This window comes from Tarenaya hassleriana, unplaced genomic scaffold (assembly GCF_000463585.1).
Source record: "Tarenaya hassleriana unplaced genomic scaffold, ASM46358v1 Cleome15, whole genome shotgun sequence".
In the NCBI taxonomy this organism is placed as follows: Eukaryota; Viridiplantae; Streptophyta; class Magnoliopsida; order Brassicales; family Cleomaceae; genus Tarenaya; species Tarenaya hassleriana.
Window position 1 is genome coordinate 833,591 of NW_010964923.1, and position 20,505 is coordinate 854,095.

The following is a 20,505-nucleotide window of genomic DNA, read 5'->3' on the forward strand; positions in this document are numbered from 1 at the left end:
AGATCGCTCTTGTGAGCAATCTGAAACACATGGTCCCATCGTTTGCTGAAGCAGCGGCTAGAGTTTTTGTCACCAGATTCATGGGACAATTCATCTCAATGGGTTACGTTGCGTAAGTCCCGACCTAAACCCCGAAGTCAGTAACTCTCTATATGAAATTTTTTCTTCTAATGCCAACACATTTTCTCATCTTGCGATTGACAGGCTACTAGAAGATGGAGGAACAGTGTTTAAATTCGGCGGAAAACATCCAAAATGTACTTTGAAATCTGTTATCAAGATTCACAGTCCACAGTTTTACTGGAAGGTAAACTACAGAGATGAAGTTGTGGATGTTGTTCTTCGAGTGCTCACTCAAGAATTAGATTCTTGATTCTGCCAGGTGATGACAGAGGCAGATTTAGGCCTCGCAGATGCTTATATCAATGGAGATATTTCGTTCGTTGATAAAGACGAGGGACTTCTGAATATGATCATGGTAGATACACATACAATACAACCTGAGACTTTTTCTTTCTTTTTTTCATCATTCGATTTGATCTTTTGCATGCAGATTCTCATAGCTAATAGAGATCTAAACTCATCAAAATCAAATCTTGCGAAGAAAAGGTAGTGAACATTTCACTGAATGCACTATAAGCTCGATATGCTAATTCTGTCGTGTATTTGTCTGATCTATTTAGGGGTTGGTGGACACCGATGTTGTTTACCGCCAGTTTAGCCTCAGCAAAGTACTTTCTAAAGCATGTCTACCGAAAGAACACTTTAACACAATCTTGTAGGAACGTTTCGTTTCACTACGATTTGGTAAATATTCTTATAGATCCTTACATATGTTTTCAATCTCGACGAACTTACTCTAATTTATTTTACCATAAATCTCACAGAGTAACGAGTTGTTTGCTTTATTTATGGATGAGACGATGCAATACTCGTGTGCGGTGTTCAAGGTGATAGATTAAACTTCGATCAAGTTTCTCTACTAAAAGCCTTCTCTTATTCGGGTTTTAACACTTTTGTAGTCCGATGATGAGGATCTGAGAACAGGACAGATGAGAAAAATTTCTCTTCTGATTGACAAGGTAAGCAATCTTGACAAAGAAATACAAAAGATAACGTTGTGCTATTACAACACACGAACCGAATGTTCTCATTTTTCTGTCATTATGGTAAAAACATTTTCAGGCGAGGATTGAGAAGCACCACAAGGTTTTGGAGATCGGATGCGGCTGGGGAATCTTTGCTATAGAAGTTGTAAGAAGGACTGGATGCAAATATACCGGCATTACATTATCGGTCGAACAACTCAAATATGCTGAAGCAAAGGTTAAAGAAGCTGGGCTTCAGGTGTTTATATAACTGAGAGAATATCTTTTTTCACAACCGTAACGAGGGAAGAGAACAACCAACAAAGAGAATAACTAATTGAGAAAATTTATGTCTTGATTTCAGGATCGGATTACATTTGAACTCTGCGATTATCGCCAACTCTCTGATTCGCGTAAATATGACAGAATTATAGCGTGGTAAGAAATATCATATCTCTGTTGTATAAACCGATGGCTTAAATTATGCTTAATGGAAAGATTATCAATGTTTTCAGTGGGATGATAGAAGCGGTTGGGCATGAGTTTATGGAGATATTTTTCAACCGCTGTGAAGTTGTGCTTGCGGAAGATGGCTTACTTGTTCTGCAAGTAATTACTGTCCTCATTCTCTCACTATTTCTTTCAGGATATTCTTTTTTTTTTTAACGATCTTAATGAATTTTCTTGCGTTTGGACATCAGTTCATAACAGTCCCCGATTCACGTTACGACGAGATCAGATTGAGTCCGGGTTTCATTACAGAATATATCTTCCCCGGTGGATGCCTTCCTTCTTTAACCAGGGTAACATCTGCAATGGCTTCTTCATCAAGGCTATGGTAAGTCTTCTTCTTTAACAGACTATAAAAAAACTTCACGGACTCATCTTTATCTGTATCTGAGATCTCGTGGAAACGCAGCATTGAACACGTTGAAAACATCGGAATCCATTACTACAAGACCTTGAGATGTTGGAGACAAAACTTCAAGGAGAGACAAGAGTGAGTAAAGGAAGATCATATCTTTCATTGTTTCGTTCGCTCTCTGTAACCAACACATTCATATTAGTTTCTTACATGGAGAAACCGATACCCATGCAGAGAAATCAAGGCTATCGGATTCGACGAGAAATTCATCAGAAAGTGGGAATATTACTTTGACTACTGTGCGGCTGGTTTCAAGACCCTTACAGTCGGAGACTACCAGGTAAAAAAGGAGCATTTATGCGATACATAACTTGATCTCGGATGACATACTTCGTGTTTTTGCGGGTTGTAGGTGGTGTTTTCTCGCCCTGGAAACACAGCTACGTTCGGAGATCCATACATGAACTTCCCTTCGGCTTGCTGTTCATGCCCTTAAACCGAAAACCATATGAACGTTTCGAGTTCTTTTGCATCAAAGCATAAGTTCTAGTCATGTTAATTTGACGTATGAACAAGAGCTTTCATGACTGATTCTGCTATATTTAACTTGATGTTGTATAACATATTTCGTGTTTTCGCGGATTGTAGGTGGTGTTTTCTTGTCCTAGAAACACAGCTATGTTCGGAGATCCACACACGAACTTCCCTTGGCTCGTTGTTCTTGCCCTTAAACGGAAAACTATATGAACGTTTCAAGTTCTTTATCATCAATACATAAGTACTTCACTCTTGCTTTGCATGGTGGGGCTTTGAGTTTATGTGTTTTTTCTGTATGTGTTCTCTATAATTTGATGTATGAATAAAGAGCTTTCATACCTTGATCTGGTGTTCGGACAACAAGAGAATGTTACCGTACAATGTGATCTCTACATATGAATCTTGTTCAATTTCAGACAACATGTCATTCAAAATTATTACCACATACTGGAATTCAAACTGTTATATATTTCCCCTCCTTTTATCAAGTTAATTACAACTAATATTACGAACAAATCATTTCAATGATCATATAACATATGCAAATTAATTTTTTTAGTATAAGAAAATTTCGTATTTTTAACATTCTCAAACTCACCTTTCCAAATTAAATTTTATTTTGGAAAGTGGCAATATTAAAGATAAAAACGAAACCATTTTCAATCTCTATCAATTTAACCGACAACATTTTTTAAGTGTCCCGTAGAACTCTGACCAATATATTTTCCTTTTTGGGATTTTTCATGTAATAAATTCTCGAGACACAAGGGCAATTTTCTGTGGTGTTTTTTTTTTGTTAATCATTATTTTTTCTAATGAAAACGTTATTTACAATGTGAAGTCCACGGTAACAACTCCAGACCGCTACAGAATGTCAAAGCTGTCCTCACACACCAACAGACATCTTTTAGCGTGTTTTATTCTCATTCGCAAACATCTCAGAAAATACTTCTCAGGAGGTCATTCATTCTAAGATTACTTCAAAGCGAGCACGCTTAACTTTGGAGTTCTCTCGAAATGGTTAACCGAAAAGGTAGATGCATCTTGTTGCTATGAGTAGCTCAATTAATTTCTTTAAGTTATCTCTAACTGTGTAGTCTCATACTTATACAACCCTCGGATCCTTCTCATTTCGGTGCATTCGATTCATCCCTATACCCCTACCCAAAAGTTTGTCAGGAGTCGCTCCTTATTCGTGTCTCTCACACCGGTGATCACTTCTCACCCTTCTATGGTATCCTGTATTGTCACATCCACATACGTGGATGCTTTCAATTCCGATTCATTTTACATATTTTCCGCCAAATCCACTTCAAGACGGTTATTTGTGTTATCATATATTTATTATTTAATTATCCACGCGAAGAAATTATTGGGATATAAGCAACCACACACATATACAAAAAAAGGGTAGATAGGTAAACAAAGTCATGGCCTGATTACATACTTCTACATTCATAATTAAGTGTATATCCATTTATCCGTTTAAGTTTTGATAAACATGTCTTAATTTGATAAACAAATGTCACATTTCGGTGTTTATACATTATTTAATATTAGTCATTAAAGATCATTTCTCAATATGAAAATTATTTTTTTTCCTTTATGGATAATTTTTATGTTGGTTGAATGGGAATTGAGTTCTACATATTCTGCGTCACTAAGTGGAGATGATTTTTTTTTTTTGTAAAAATGTAAATGCCATATATAATAGTATAAGTGGAGATGATTTTTCATCGGTCCAATCTTATTTCTGATAAAATTTTAGACCAACTACCTCAAAAGAAAGATCGAAGATGAGAGTTGCGGTTATTGGAGGAGGGATAAGCGGATTGGGAGCTGCACATGATCTTGCTAGAGATGGAGTTGAAGTCGTGTTGTACGAAAAAGAGGAAAACTTGGGAGGCCTAGGGGTGGGCGTTTTAACCCGTAATCAGGGGGTTTGGAGGTACCCGGCTTAACAAGTACCCAAATAAAGGGTACCCGAATATTAACGATGATGAGATCGAACATTAATAAGACTAAGTTTTCGACCCCCAGTCCGAGTGGGGTTTCAATTATTTTACAAAGGGTACCCGGGGGTACCCGGTATATTTGTTAAAAATCTAAAATATACTTTATATCTATAATATTTTTGTCTAAATTATTCTTATTATTTATTAAAATACTTTTATTTTAGTTCAATTTTTTTATGTTATAAACCTTTCTATACAAAAATTTCATCATTCCAAATCTCATTCTATGTAACCGAATCAATCATTCATCTCTCTCTCAAAATTTTACTCATCTCTCTTCATCGTGAATTTTTCTCTTTATACTTTGACCTCTCTCATTTGTATTTTCTATATCTATCATTTTATAGTTCAAAATTTTATAAATCGTATGGGTCCGGGTACCCACGAGTACAAGACCGATAATCTCATTAAACCCGAGCTACAAGTATTATGAAGCCAAAACTGAGATAATATTTTTGTAAAACCCGTGGTAATGAAGACGAGACAGAGTTTTCAAAAAATTGGGGGTACCCGACCCGTGCCCACCCCTAGGGAGGCCATGCTAAAATGGTGCGTTTCGATGGTGCTGACGTGGACATCGACTTCATGGTCTTCCATCACGTACGTCGAATTCCCATGCAGAGATTCCTCCGTTGCTTCTGCATGTTTGTTGTTCTAAGAATTCAGGAGAAAAACCCTTCTTTTATTCTACACGAATGATTTAACAGGTAACGTACCCGTGTTGAAATAGAACAAACTATGGAGAATTATAACAATTAAAGACATAATATCAACTAAGAATAAAATATATATATCGTGTCAATTATATTTTTCCTTATTTGTTTCTTTCGTATATTTATTGACGAGGAAGGTCCACGCAGATTGGGGATCCCGAGAAATGGACTTGTAGCTGTTGTCTGCTCTGTCGATGGTTGGTCGGTTTCACTTCATTTGGCCCTCACAAATTTCAATCTACCATTGAATTCTTCTCGGCAGGATATGTTTTACTGGTCAGACTCCTACTCTCCGACCGGTCTTCGGCCATTCACAATGCAAAGTCTTGGCAGTTACTATACACGCCTCCACCTAGGATTTTTTGGCATCAAGTCATTTGGTTCCAGAAATCTGTCCCTAAGCATTCTTTTATCTCTTGGTTGGTTGCTCGTAACAGACTACCAATGAGAGATAGAATGCAAGGATGAGGATTGCAAGTGTTACCGAATTGTCTTATTTGTGATCAGGCTCATGAATCAGTGGACCACTTGTTCTTCCACTGCACATACACAGCTCACATCTGGAGCTCGTTGTTGGAGCACTCAGGACTACGCCTCACGGAGCAGACTACATTCGCAGGCTGGACATGTTGGTTGGACCAACTCTCAGTTGATCGCTGCTTGAAGCTTATGATTTTACTGTTATTCTAGGGGGCGATTTACAACATCTGGCGGGAAAGGAATGCACGACTACACAGATCGGAATCCAAACCCGGACAAGTTCTAGCAAAGGAGATTTTACTACAAACAAGGAGACGATTAACTTCTATCAGGAACACGTGGGGATACATAGAATTTACGTTTAACAAAAACAAAAATAACTTTTCCTATAAATGTATGGATTATTTTTATTATAATGTAACAAGAAGAAGAGATGTAGATATAAAAGTGTTTCCGTTCTTTTATCTTTAGTTCTTTCTTTCTAATTTAATTTCTATTTTTTATTTTTCAATATGGCATCAGAGTAGCGTTGCGATCTGGACTATATGTTTCTCTTTTTCTAATTTTCTAATCTCTTCTTTCTTTTTCGTTTTGAATGTTCATATATTCAAATCGTTCAAAGGGGAGAAAAAAACAAATTCAAACGATGTGCTATGACAAAAAGAGTTAAAACTAGATATTTAAAGTCAAGCGAAGTGATTTGAAAAAGGTTAGTACTTTCTAAATGAATGAAATTTGGTGTTTATGGATTGTTCTAATAACAGTGAAGTTTTTCATCATTTTGTTTTATTTTCAAGATTGATATTTGAATTATTTCAAAATCAATCTTGAGGAGAATGTTGAAATAGAAACAAACTATGGAGATTTGATATGATTGATAACAATTCACTACAAAAAAACATGCCATTAGCAACGAAATTAGCAACGAAATTCATTTCGTTGCAAAGTTAGCAATGAAATTGCAACGTTTTTTAATGAAAACGATTTTGCAACGCTTTAGCAACGAAAAATTTCGTTGCTAATTTGCAACGCAATTTTTCGTTGCAAAGCGTTGCAAAATCGTTGCAAAATCGTTGCAAAAATCGTTGCAAAATTTTTTATTGCAATTAGCAACGCTTTGCAACGCAATAATTTCGTTGCTAATTTGCAACGCAATATTTGCGTTGCAAAGCGTTGCAAAATCGTTGCAAAATTATTTCTTTGAAATCAACAACGATTAGCAACGAATTTCCTTTTGCAACGAAATAATTTCGTTGCAAAAATTATTATTTAATAATTAATATGATTTGACTGTCAAAAAGTAAATATATAAGTTTGCAACGCAATTTCGTTGCTATTTGGTTTTGCAACGCAATTTCGTTATAAAATTGCAACGAAATTGCGTTGCAAATCCAATTAGCAACGAAATTGCGTTACAAATTTTAAAATAAATTTGTGGCTGCGATTAACTATGGTTTTCACGCCTTTTGCAACGAATTTTCGTTGCTAATTGGATTTGCAACGCAATTTCGTTGCAAATTTGCAACGAAATTGCGTTGCAATGTTTTTCTATATATTCAACTTCTAAACACAATCCAAACACATTCAATCAACAATTTCTCACTCTAAAAATTATCTAAAACCTCTCTCTATCCCCAACTCTTAAAAAAAATCAAATAAAAATATATTTATTATTTTTATTAAATATTTATTTTATTATTTTGTTAATTATTTATTTATAAACCTTAATTTATAACTTTTAAATAAACTTTTATATTAATTTTAGCAACGAAATTGCGTTGCTAATTTTGCAACGCAATTTCGTTGCAAAATTAGCAACTCATTTTTTCGTTGCAAAAGCGTTGCAACGTTTTGCAACGCTTTTGCAACGAAATAATTGCGTTGCAAATAGCAACGAAAATATTTCGTTGCAAAGCGTTGCAATTTGCAACGAATTGAAACGCTATATTGGTTTGCAACGACGAGTTAGCAACGCAAATTTTTTGCAACGAAATTGCTAGGTTTGCAACGAAAAATTTTCGTTGCTAAAAGACTGTTTTTTTGTAGTGATTAAAGGATAATATCAATTAAGAATAAAATATATATCGTGTCAATTATATTTTACCTTATTTGTTTCTTTCGTATCTTTATTTCTTTTATTCTTTCAATAACTTTTCCTACAAATGTAACAAGAAGAAAAGATATAGCAATAAACGTGTTTCCGTTCTTTTATCTTTTGTTCTTTCTTTCTAATTTAATTTCCATTTTTTATTTTTCAATAACCCGAACATGATGGAGTTCTTGGAGGATCTAGGAGTGGACATGGAGGTTTCAGACGGGTCTTTATCTGTGAGCCTTTGACAATGGCAGAGGAATTGAATACGGAAGCGGAAACGGCCTCTCGAGCTTGTTTGCTCAGAAGAGTAACGTTTTGAATGTCCATTTCTGGAAAATGATCAGAGAAATGGTCAAGTTTAAGGATGATGTTTTGAGATACATCGAAGAACTAGAGAGTAACCCTAATCTTGACCGTACCCAGACATTGGGGCAATTCCTCAAGTCTCATGGCTATTCAGAGTTGTTTCAGAAAGCTAATCTAGTGAGATTTGTCTGCCTTTTCAACCGTTCTTGGCTCAACCTTGCTCAATAAGGAACTTCGATAATGTTTTGGGACATGTACCGATATGAGGTTCGATATGGTCATGCCCGTCTGATTGTGTCCTGAGCTCCTCAGCTTTCTCTGTTCTTTGTTTTTTACGCAACCATCACTTGCTTCGGGTTCATCTCAAACCCTAGAAATTATACTTCCATTCATACGTTATGTGGATATGCATCGTAACTTAATATATCATTTTAGCTCTTTGGAAGGCCACAGTTGCTGACCTTACTGGGCGTTCGTATACTTACGTGGCTAAGGTACTAAAAATTAACTGATATGGATTTTTCTGAGCATTACGAGTCATCACGTCTATATTGATCAGGTTTGGACAGAACTGGAGTGACGAAGATCCCAGATCATAACTGTTGAACTAGAAGCTAAGGCATACTTTTGCACACATGGATTAAAACAAGACTAGCCATGCAACACTTGATCTATGTTGGTGACATGTCCGAGAGGAGTTTAAGGAAATATCCTTGGAGAATCATGAAGATTAGGAAGATATCTTTTCTACCTTGATTCGTGTGGATTAAATATGGTCTAACATGAATCAAGGAGATGAGACTGTGGGCTGATTGGAGTTAACCCAATTAACTCTTTTATTAATTACTTATCTTTTATATCAATAGCCGTTAGTATCTATATATTTTTTTTTTTGATAACGGAGCATCCTGGGCCGAAGCCCAGACTAATCTCCGGGCCGGGAGCAAGCCATGTGCTTTGAAATATTCGCTCCTCTCCCCACCCTGGGGCTCGAATTTGGGGCGGGACAAGTGCTTTGCACCCCCGTTTCACCAGTTGAGCTACTCAGGATGGGTCGTTACTATCTATATTGCATTTGTGATCTTTCCTTTCTAGCTTAATTTTAGTTTATTGTTTAAATCTTGTAATATCAATACGTGTAAAATACAAGGAACAATGTTCCAACTTATCATTGCTTATTCTCCTTCTTCTTAAGTTTGTTTTCCACTTCCATTATACAAAAACTCACAATAACAAGTTGCCATGTACAATTGGTTTCCACTTCTAACGATGGTCCGTTGCATATTTATGTTTCATTTGAACTTGTTTCAACTGTATTCCATTGCCAATGTTGGCTCACAAAATCTGCAGGCATCATCGTAAGGAGTGAAGATGGCTCGGAGGAATTGTTCGTTCGATGTATATTGGCAATTCACGCTCCAGATGCTCTGAGGTTGCTTGGGAAACAAGCAACGTTCGATTAAAGGAGGGTTCTTGGTGCTTTCCAATACATCTACAGGTACCTCACGATGATTATCTTTGATCTGACATGAGAATCGTGAATTCCCCTGGATTTGATCCATTAAATTTCAATATCATTTTCTTGTCAGCGATATCTATCTTCATCGTGACGTAGATTTTATGCCTCATAACCCAACTTGGAGCGCGTGGAATTTCCTTGGGAACACAGAAAACAAAAGATGCGTGACATACTGGCTCAATACGATTCAAGTATATATAGAAACTATCAAATACTTCTAGACATTTCTAAACTTTTCTCTCTTTGAAATATCTAATTACCGATTGATGTGTGATACCAAATGCAGAATCTTGGAGAGAAGAGCGAACCGTTATTCGTGACACTAAATCCCGACCATACCCCGAAGAAGACGTTGCCCAAATGGGCCAGCAGTCACCCGATTCCTTCTGTTGCCGCCTTGGCTGCTTGCATGAGCTTTTCAAGGTTCAAGGAAACACATGGGTTGTGGTTTTGTGGCGCATATCAAGGTGAGTGTATCTATACCTTGAACCACCCTTTTTCTGCTTTGAATAAAATAATACTTTCTGATTCTTGTTAGATTTTATTCTTTCAGGCTATGGTTTCCATGATGGATTGAAGGCAATGATCAATGCTATAAAACGATTCCCTAGTACGTAGCTTTGTATATTTTCTATTGCTTATAGTTTCTGGAACTCGGGGTTTCTTCATCTTTCAGTGTGGTATAGCGGCAACTCTTCCGTTAGGGAACGACGATGCATGTGTTGACAAACAGACTTGCACGACAAATACACCGAAGGAAATTGCAGCAATTGTGGAACTAGACGTTAGCATCATCCTCATCTTTGGAAAGTCAAAGTCTGCAACTACTGAAAATCCAGAAGGATCTCCAGGCTTGTTATTCCATTCCTTTTCTACATTACAAATATTAGAAACTTTCTATTCTTTGTAGATTCAGCTTCCATATTTTCTTGTACAGATTTTTGTATATACATGATGCAATACTGAGATGAATAACACAGACATAGAGAATTCTTTGAATCTCCTTTCTCTGGTTCTATCTTCTTCGGTATTTCGGTTCTTATACACACCGAAATACTCTGTTTCTTTTCTGAAATTCTGCAGTTTCTATATGGTATCAGAGCCTCAACGGTTCTTGGATACAATTTCTTTCTCATTCTGACACATACATCTATTACACAGCCTTCCTTGCGTACCGCAAGAGAGAGAATCCATTTTTTTTCCAGAACTCAAAATCAAAGGGATGGAAGGAATGTTTCAGTGGCTCATACCCATTGTTTTCAATGGAGAGAATTACTTAAGTTGGTCAAGATCAGCCAAGACAACTTTAAGGAGTAAGGGGTTGTGGCAACATGTCACAACTGAAAAAAAAATTGATGAATCTGTTGATCTGAGCGAAGCAGATGATAAGTGGTTGCAGAGTGATCAGATGGTGGTTCTCATCCTTCAAGGGTCTTTCGATCAGAGTCTTATCAAATCCTACAATCATATTGATACTGCGTACAAACTCTGGGAAACCCTGAAAAAGGTATTTGGTAATTCTTCTAATCTGAATCGCATATATGAAGTCAAGAGGAAACTATGGAATCTAAAGCAAGAAGACAAAAGCTTCAATGCTTTGCTTGGCGAGTTTACCGCTTTGTGGGCAGAGATTGATGAACTACAGACACCTTCAACTGAAGCAACCGAAATTGAACGTCATGAACAAGAAAAGGTTTTCATTCTGCTTTCTACTCTTAATGAATCTTTTCGAGATCTGATTCAAATGATTCTACGTGAAGAGAAATTGTCGTCCTTTGATGCTGTATGTTCGAAGATTAAGAAAGAAGAAGGAGGACGTGCGTTGTTTCAGGGCCATAGTGAGTTGGCTCATAAAGCTGTCCACCATTCCTACGGACGTCCTGGTTTCTCTGGCTCAGTAGGAGAACGTCGTGTACCAACATGTGATCACTGCAGAAGAAAAGGTCATACCACTGACAAATGTTAGGCGTTACATCCTCACCTTAAACCACCCAGATTTTCTGTGTCAAATCCCAAGTCAGAGCGAGCTCGATTGGCATACCCAGGAAATAATCTTCCATCTGCGCAACTTGCTGCCACTCGAGATCTTTCAGGAAGCACAACACCTGCAGAAGACTATGTCCGAAAATCTGATCTTGACGCAATGCTGCAGTCATTTAACCTAAACATGCAGAATATCACTCAACTCATTGCAGCCAAGGACTCTGGTAATGTGGTTCTTTCCTCTACTCATGCTGATACATTGATAGTTGATTCAGGTGCAAATAATCACATGATTTATAATTCTGATTTGCTAACTGATATTGAAGATGCATATGGAACTATCTCTGTAGCGAACGGACAGCATGTTCCCATTAAAGGCGTTGGTAAATTAAAACTCGGTAATAGAGAAACTAATGCACTTTTTGTTCCGGGTTTTCGCACACACTTTGTTATCAGTTCGAAACATAGCTAGGGATCTTCAATGTGATGTTGTTTTCCATGCTGATGGTTTTTATTTTCAGGATACTAAGACCCGTAAAATACTCGCTCAAGGGAAGATGCAACACGGACTTTATTACCTTGAGCAGTCAAGCTTTGCTAATGAAGTTGCTCTCAATTCAATTTGGCATGATAGATTAGGTCATCCTCATATCAAAGCTTTGAACATTTTGTTTCCCACTGTTAAGTTCGATCATACCACTTGTCAGTCTTGTATTCTAGGCAAACATTGCAGGAATGTTTTTCCGCCTTCTAGTACTGAATATACAGACTGTTTTGCTCTGGTTCATTCCGATGTATGGACATCTCCGTGCATTTCACATGATAATTTTCGTTACTTTGTGACTTTCATTGACGAGAAATCAAAATATACATGGCTAACACTCCTTAAATCCAAAGGAGACGTTTTTGATGCTTTTATTCAGTTTCACAGCTACGTATCAACACAATATGATGCCCAAATCAAGTGTATTCGAACGGACAATGGTGGTGAGTACATGAACAAACGGTTTGCGGATTATGTTGCCAAACATGGGATGGAACATCAATCCTCATGTGCATATACACCGCAACAAAATGGCGTTGCGGAACGAAAGAACCGACATCTCATGGAAGTTGCACGGACGATGTTGTTCCACCGCAATGTCCCGAAGCGCTTCTGGAGTGATGCAGTCCAAACTTCCTGTTTTCTTATCAACCGACTTCCGACACGGGTTCTTGGCGATCTGTCACCGTTTGAGGTACTCAATCAAACCAAACCGTCTCTCGAATTTCTAAAGATATTTGGATGTCTTTGTTTTGTCCATGTTCCAGAAAACAGGAGGACTAAGCTCGATGAGAAGAGTCTCAAGTGCTCCATCGTTGTCAGCATGTCTTGATGGAGCATTTGTTTCTTGGAGTTGCAAACGTGTTGCTTGTTCAGCTAGTAGTGGTGCAGAAGATGACATGTGTTGCTCTGAAGGAATAAATGGTAAAGTAGAGGAATAATCTGGGACAGACTCCAAAAGCTCATCCAAATTGTTGTTGAGTGCTTTATCAAAATATCCCTGTTGTTCAATGAAGACAACATTTGGCGAGATGTGCATTTTGTTTGTATCTGGGTGGAAGCATTTAAACCCTTTCTGCTTTGTAGAATAGCCTAAGAATACGCACTTGAGACTCTTCTCATCGAGCTTAGTCCTCCTGTTTTCTGGAACATGGACAAAACAAAGACATCCAAATATCTTTAGAAATTCGAGAGACGGTTTGGTTTGATTGAGTACCTCAAACGGTGACAAATCGCCAAGAACCCGTGTCGGAAGTCGGTTGATAAGAAAACAGGAAGTTTGGACTGCATCACTCCAGAAGCGCTTCGGGACATTGCGGTGGAACAACATCGTCCGTGCAACTTCCATGAGATGTCGGTTCTTTCGTTCCGCAACGCCATTTTGTTGCGGTGTATATGCACATGAGGATTGATGTTCCATCCCATGTTTGGCAACATAATCCGCAAACCGTTTGTTCATGTACTCACCACCATTGTCCGTTCGAAAGCTTCCCACGGTAAGAGTTGTTCTTTCGATTGCGACTAACCTTGATTGGGAATTATGGCAGATGGGTGTCAAGAATGCCTTTCTTCAAGGTGACTTGACGGACGAAATATACATGCTTCCGCCTCCGGGATACAACGAATCATTCGGCAAGGAGAAAGTCTGCCGACTCAAAAAGGCGATATACGGCTTAAAACAATCTCCCCGAGCTTGGTATTCCAAACTTAGTGTTGCGCTTCTTTCTCATGGTTTTTCGAAGAGCAACTCTGATCATTCGCTTTTCACAATTCAGGGGGAATCGGGTATTATTGTTTTACTCATATACGTTGATGATATTATCATTACAGGAAATGATAAAAATGGAATTGTGAAAACCAAAGAACTCCTTAAAAACACATTTGATATTAAGGATTTAGGTAACCTAAAGTACTTTCTTGGTATAGAAGTAACTCGCTCAGATGAGGGATTATTTCTATCACAAAGGAAGTACACGCTTGATCTTCTTGATGTTACAGGAAAACTCGGAGCAAAGCCGACGGGAACACCAATCGAAGAAAACTTCAAAAACCATCCAGAGGGGGAACCATTTGAAGATGCTGAACTCTATCGCAGAGTAGTAGGTAAGCTTATCTATCTAACTGTTACCCGACCTGATTTGTCGTTTGCTGTGCATCAGGTAAGCAAATGTATGCATTCACCTACAACCCGGGATTGGACCATGGTGGAGCGAATTCTCAGATATCTCAAAGGAACGCCGGGAAAAGGAATCTGCATGAGAAGGAACGGACACACAGAGCTTGTAGGATATTGCGATGCAGATTGGGCCGGTGATAGAAATGACCGAAAATCTACAACCGGTTATTGTACATTCGTGGGAGGAAACTTGGTTACATGGAGAAGCAAGAAGCAGAACGTCGTAGCCCGATCAAGTGCAGAAGCTGAGTATCGTGCAATGGCAAATACAACCCAAGAAATTATATGGATAAAAGGCTTACTCGAAGACCTTGGATGCAACATCAGATTACCCATTCCTCTTCATTGCGACAACCAATCGGCCATACATATTGCAACTAATCCAGTCTTTCACGAAAGAACCAAACATATAGAAGTTGACTGCCATTTTGTTCGAGAAAAAGTGCAGCAAGGAATCGTCTCAATGCCTTATACCAAGAGTTCCGAACAATTGGCAGATATATTCACGAAACCCTCAAGCTACAAGACGATGGACAACGTTCTCTTCAAGATTGGACTTGTAGACCCTCACAAGCCCAACCTTGAGGGGGAATGTTGACAAACAGACTTGCACGACAAATACACCGAAGGAAATTGCAGCAATTGTGGAACTAGACGTTAGCATCATCCTCATCTTTGGAAAGTCAAAGTCTGCAACTACTGAAAATCCAGAAGGATCTCCACGCTTGTTATTCCATTCCTTTTCTACATTACAAATATTAGAAACTTTCTATTCTTTGTAGATTCAGCTTCCATATTTTCTTGTACAGATTTTTGTATATACATGATGCAATACTGAGATGAATAACACAGACATAGAGAATTCTTTGAATCTCCTTTCTCTGGTTCTATCTTCTTCGGTATTTCGGTTCTTATACACACCGAAATACTCTGTTTCTTTTCTGAAATTCTGCAGTTTCTATAGTCCCGTCGTTTGCAGAAAAAACAACTAGGGTTTTCGTCACCAGTTCCATGGGAATCTCAACGGGTTACGTTAAGCCCCCAAAACCTACACTCTATAACTCTCCATGTGAATATTTTCTCTAATGCTAATGCATTTTCTTACTCTGTGAGCCTGTGACTGACAAACTATTAGAAGATGGAGGAAAAGTGTTTAAGTTTGGCAGAACACATCCAATATGTACCTTGAAATCTGTTATGAAGATTCACAGTCCTCGGTTTACTGGAAGATAAACTACATAGGTGAAGTTGTGGATGTTGTTCTTCCACTACTCGCTCAAGAATTGGATTCTTGATTCCGACAGATCATGACAGAGGCAAATTAGGCCTCGTAGATGCTTATATCAATGGAGATATTTCGTTCATTGACAAAGACGAGGGACTTCTGAATATGATCATGGTAGATACACATAAATACAACCCTATACGTGTTTTCTTTCTCTCTTTTCATAATTCGACTTGATCTTTTGCATGCAGATTCTCATAGCTAATAGAGATGTAAACTCATCGAAATCAAATATTGTTTAGAAAAGATAATGAATATTTCACTTAATGCATTGTAATTAGCTCGGTATGCTAATTTTGTCGTGTATATTTGTCTGATCTATTTAGGGATTGGTGGATGCCGATGCTGTTTACGGCTGATTTAGCCTCAACAAAGTACTTTCTAAAGCATGTCTACCGAAAGAACAACTTAACACAATCTCGTAGGAATGTTTCCTTTCACTACGATTTGGTAAATATTCTTATAGATCCTTACATATGTTTTCAATCTCGACGAACTTACTGTCATTTATTTTACCATAAATCTCACAGAGTAACGAGCTGTTTGCTCTATTCATGGATGAGACGATGCAATACTCGTGTGCGGTGTTCAAGGGTGATCGATTAAACTTCTAATGAGTTTCTCTACTAAAAGCCTTATGTTATTCGACTTTTAACGTTTTTGTAGTCCGATGACGAGGATATGAGAACAAGACAAATGAGAAAAATTTATCTTCTGATTGATAAAGTAAGCAATCTTGATAAAGAAATACAAAAGATAACTTTGTATTACAACACACGAACTGTGTTCTTCTCATTTTTCTGTCATTTTGGTAAAAAAATTTCAGGCGAGAATTGTGAAGAACCACGAGGTTTTGGAGATCGGATGCGGTTGGGGAATCTGATCTATAGAAGTTGTAAGAAGGAATGAATGCAAATACACCGACATTACCTTATCGGTCGAACAACTCAAATATGCTGAAGCAAAGGTTAAAGAAGCTGGCTACAGGTGTGTATATAACTGAGAATTTTTTTTTTCAAAATCGCAACGAGGAAAGAAAACAGCTAACTGAGAAAATATGTCTTGATTTCAGGATCAGATTACATTTGAGCTATGCGATTATCGCTAACTATCGGATTCACATAAACATGACAGAATTATAGCTTGGTAAAAAAGTTCATATGTCTATTGTATAAACTGACAGCTTAAACTATGCTTAATGGAAAGATAATCAATGTTTTAGCGGAATGATAGAAGCGGTTGGGCATGAATTCATGGAAACGTTTTTCAAGCGCTGTGAAGCTCTGCTTGCGAAAGATGGCTTACTTGTTCTGCAAGTATTTAATGTCATTCTCTCACTATTTCCTTCAGGATTTTCGTTTTTGTTTTTACTGATCAATTCATAACAATCCCCGATTCATGTTACGATGAGACCAAATTAAGTCCGGATTTCATTATAGAATATATCTTCCACGGTGGACGCCTTCCTTCTTTAACCAGGGTAACATCTGCAATGGCTTCTTCATCAAGGCTATGGTAAGTCTTCTTTAACAGACTATAAAAAAACTTCACGGAGTTGTCTTTATTTGTATCTGAGATCTCGTGGAAACGCAACATTGAACACGTGGAAAACATCGGAATCCATTACTACAAGACCTTGAGATGTTGGAGACAAAACTTCATGGAGAGACAAGAGTAAGAAAAGGAAGATCGGATCTTTCATTGTTTCGTTCGTTCTCTGTATCCATAACATTCATATTTGTTTTCTTACATGGAGAAAACCGATACCCATGCAGAGATATCAAGGCTATCGGATTCGACGAGAAATTCATCAGAAAGTGGAAATATTACTTTGACTACTGCACGACTGGTTTCAAGATGTAGCATTTCTACGATATTTAACTTGATTTCGGATGACATACTTCGTATTTTCGCGGGCTGCAGGTGGTGTTTTGTCGTCCTGGAAACACAACTACGTTTGGAGATCCATACATGAGCTAATAGGGAAAATGTTTTTCTATATTATTGATAATGGGAAGAATACATCATAATATATAGCAAAATACAATAGAATATTCTAGGCATAATATCTAGGGTAAATCATAACAATATTAATGATAATATTATAAGAATAATATCTTCCTATATGCCCCTCAAGATGAATCATCTATGATGAATTCAATCTTGTTACATAAAAATTAAAAACTGAAATTGTGATCGTATTAAACGAATTATCTTCCATGTGGTGGTGTAGTCCAGACTTTGAGTTGGTGTTGCTTGATAACGTTTGAAGAGCTTGAGAGTTGTATTCTCAGAGGCTGATATGACACGGATGTGCGGCGCATATGCGCGAGTTGGGTTGCGCGACAATGAGATCGGCAGCGCAAAAAAAAATTGCGGTGTGTATAGCGGCTAGGCCGGATAAAAGAAAAAAAAATGGGCGCAAAAGCGCGACGCATAATGCGTGATAGTCTAGCAGCGAGACAAGAGAAGAAAATAAAAATAAGTGACGCAAATACGTGGATCGACGATCGGAGTTTTCCAATCGAAAGAAGCTAATAGCCATGTTTAAAGAGCTTACAACGGCTAGGGTTGACGTCGATAAACGAACGTCGTCATTAAAAAAAATAGCACATCGGCTAGGGTTGACGTCGATAAACGAACATCGTCGTTAAAAAAAATAGCACATCGGCTAGGGTTGACGGTGATGAACACCGCCGTCGGGGGAAAAAAATAGAAGAAAAAAAAGAGCAAAATAAATTTAAAATGATACTCAAGGCGATGATACTATTGGATTTAGTACATCGTTGTCATTTTCATCGTCGCTTTCGGATTCGACCGACATTGTTGATGAAAAGAAAAAAAAAATTAGAGCAAAAACTGAAGCTCTGATACCATAATAGGGAAAATGTTTTTCTATATTATTGATAATGGGAAGAATACATCATAATATATAGCAAAATACAATAGAATATTCTAGGCATAATATCTAGGGTAAATCATAACAATATTAATGATAATATTCTAAGAATAATATCTTCCTATATGAGCTTCCCTTCGGCTCGTTGTTCCTTTCCTTAAACCAAAACTATATGAACGTCTCGAGTTCTTTAGCATCAAAGCATAAGTCCTGGTCTGTATAATTTGACGTATGAATAAGAGCTTTCATGACTAATTCTGCTATATTTAACGTGACGTTGTATAACATATTTCGTGTTTTCGCAGGTTGTAGGTGATGTTTTCTCGTTCTGGAAGCGCATCTCTGTTCGGAGATCCAAACATGAACTTCCCTCCGGTGATGGGATTTAGCACCGTATGAAAATACCCTAAATAAGATTTTAGAGATAAGGAACAAGGAGATGGTGTATTTTCTTAATATCTGATCATATTATCATTCCATTGTATATTATTGTTCTTTAACAACAACGTACATGGATAGTTTTGCTTCAAATAAAGTTAGAAATAAAATTTGAATAATGATATTATTTAAGTAAAAAATTGATACTATATATTATTTTCACAAATTTTTATTTTTTAAAATATAATTGTTCATATTAATATTTTAATATAATTCATAATAAATAATTTTTAAATATTTTAATAATAAAATAAATACTTTTTGTAAAAGGTCCCGAAAATGTATGAGACGTGTCTGTTTATATATAACTTGTCATATAAACATATTCGACGCTTCCAATTCCATCTCATTTTACATATTGTCTGCCAAACCCACTTAAGGATCCTTATTCGTGTTACCATATATTTATTATTTAAGCAACCACGCACACATATTAAAAAAAAAAAAAGAAGGTAGACAGGTAAATAAAATAATGACCTAATTAAATACTGCTACATCCATAATTAAATATATCCATGTATCCTTTACGATTTGATAAACATGTCTTAAAACAATTCAAAATTAACCAACTAGCACTATTATATTTATGCCAACGAACAACTAAATTTATGAACGTTTTTTAAATACTTATTGAAACTATATTTTTATAAATTATTATAGAGTTTTAGATCTTAATATTTAGGATTTATTAAAAAATAATTTTATTTACACCTTAAAAATATCAGTTATAATACAGTATACAGAGCTAATCCATGTATTATTATATTAAATTGAAATAAATATTACTTTAACATAAAGTGTCTTTTTTAATATTTTCACGAGGTTGAAAATATGAAAGTTTAGAGTAAAAATGCAAATTCATGTCTTTTAATGGGATAGTGTAAGTTTAAGATTGGAACCTTTTTTTTTTCGAATAGGAGATTTTTAGTGCGATTTAACATATTTTTATAAATTTTAAAAAACTTTTTTAAGGCAAAATTTTAAAAGATATTTAGCGTCTAAAACATAGATTAACTATTTATTATTATTAGTATATTTAAAATTAAATAAATTTTTTTAAAAAAATGATAAATCCTAAATACTAAAATTTAAACTGTATAATCATAAAAATATATTCATTTGACTATATACTAATTTTAATAAGTATTTATTGTAAATACAGTTGTTCGTTGTCACGAAAAAAAGTTTTAGTTGGTTTATTTTGAATTATTTTGTCAAAATTTTAAAAATATCAAACAAAATTATTAAAACATTCAAAAGAATTTAGAAATACCTAACTAGCATTTCATTATTTATTTATTATAACTAACAACTATACTTACAATAAACACTTATTAAATTAATATATAATCAAACGTATATATTTCTATGATTATAATAGAGTTTAGAATTTAATATTTCGGATTTATAATTTTTAAAAATTATTTTTCATTTACACTTTAAAAATACTAGTTTTAATAAATTGTTAATATATGTATTGTTATATTAAAATATTATTAAAATTATTTTTTAATCTTGCCTCTAACAAAAAAAGAAGCTATTTTTTTGGTTAAAAAAGCTAA

The 20,505-nt window shown here is 36.2% G+C and overlaps 1 protein-coding gene and 1 pseudogene across 1 annotated transcript in view; both read left to right on the top strand.

Annotated features, from left to right (window-relative positions):
* Positions 1-2,680, top strand: part of LOC104808649 — a 4,811-nt gene extending 2,131 nt beyond the window's left edge. The window contains exons 10-24 of the mRNA XM_010534378.1: positions 3-112; positions 205-307; positions 383-478; positions 554-609; positions 684-807; positions 888-950; positions 1,023-1,082; positions 1,186-1,347; positions 1,453-1,526; positions 1,604-1,697; positions 1,790-1,926; positions 2,008-2,088; positions 2,188-2,293; positions 2,366-2,518; positions 2,602-2,680. Coding sequence (XP_010532680.1) covers positions 3-112; positions 205-307; positions 383-478; positions 554-609; positions 684-807; positions 888-950; positions 1,023-1,082; positions 1,186-1,347; positions 1,453-1,526; positions 1,604-1,697; positions 1,790-1,926; positions 2,008-2,088; positions 2,188-2,293; positions 2,366-2,449 — 1,350 coding nt within the window. The 3' untranslated portion in view covers positions 2,450-2,518; positions 2,602-2,680. The remainder of the gene's footprint in view (positions 1-2; positions 113-204; positions 308-382; positions 479-553; positions 610-683; positions 808-887; positions 951-1,022; positions 1,083-1,185; positions 1,348-1,452; positions 1,527-1,603; positions 1,698-1,789; positions 1,927-2,007; positions 2,089-2,187; positions 2,294-2,365; positions 2,519-2,601) is intronic.
* A 12,480-nt stretch (positions 2,681-15,160) lies between these two features.
* Positions 15,161-17,469, top strand: LOC104809092 (annotated as a pseudogene).
* The last annotated feature ends 3,036 nt before the right edge of the window (positions 17,470-20,505 follow it).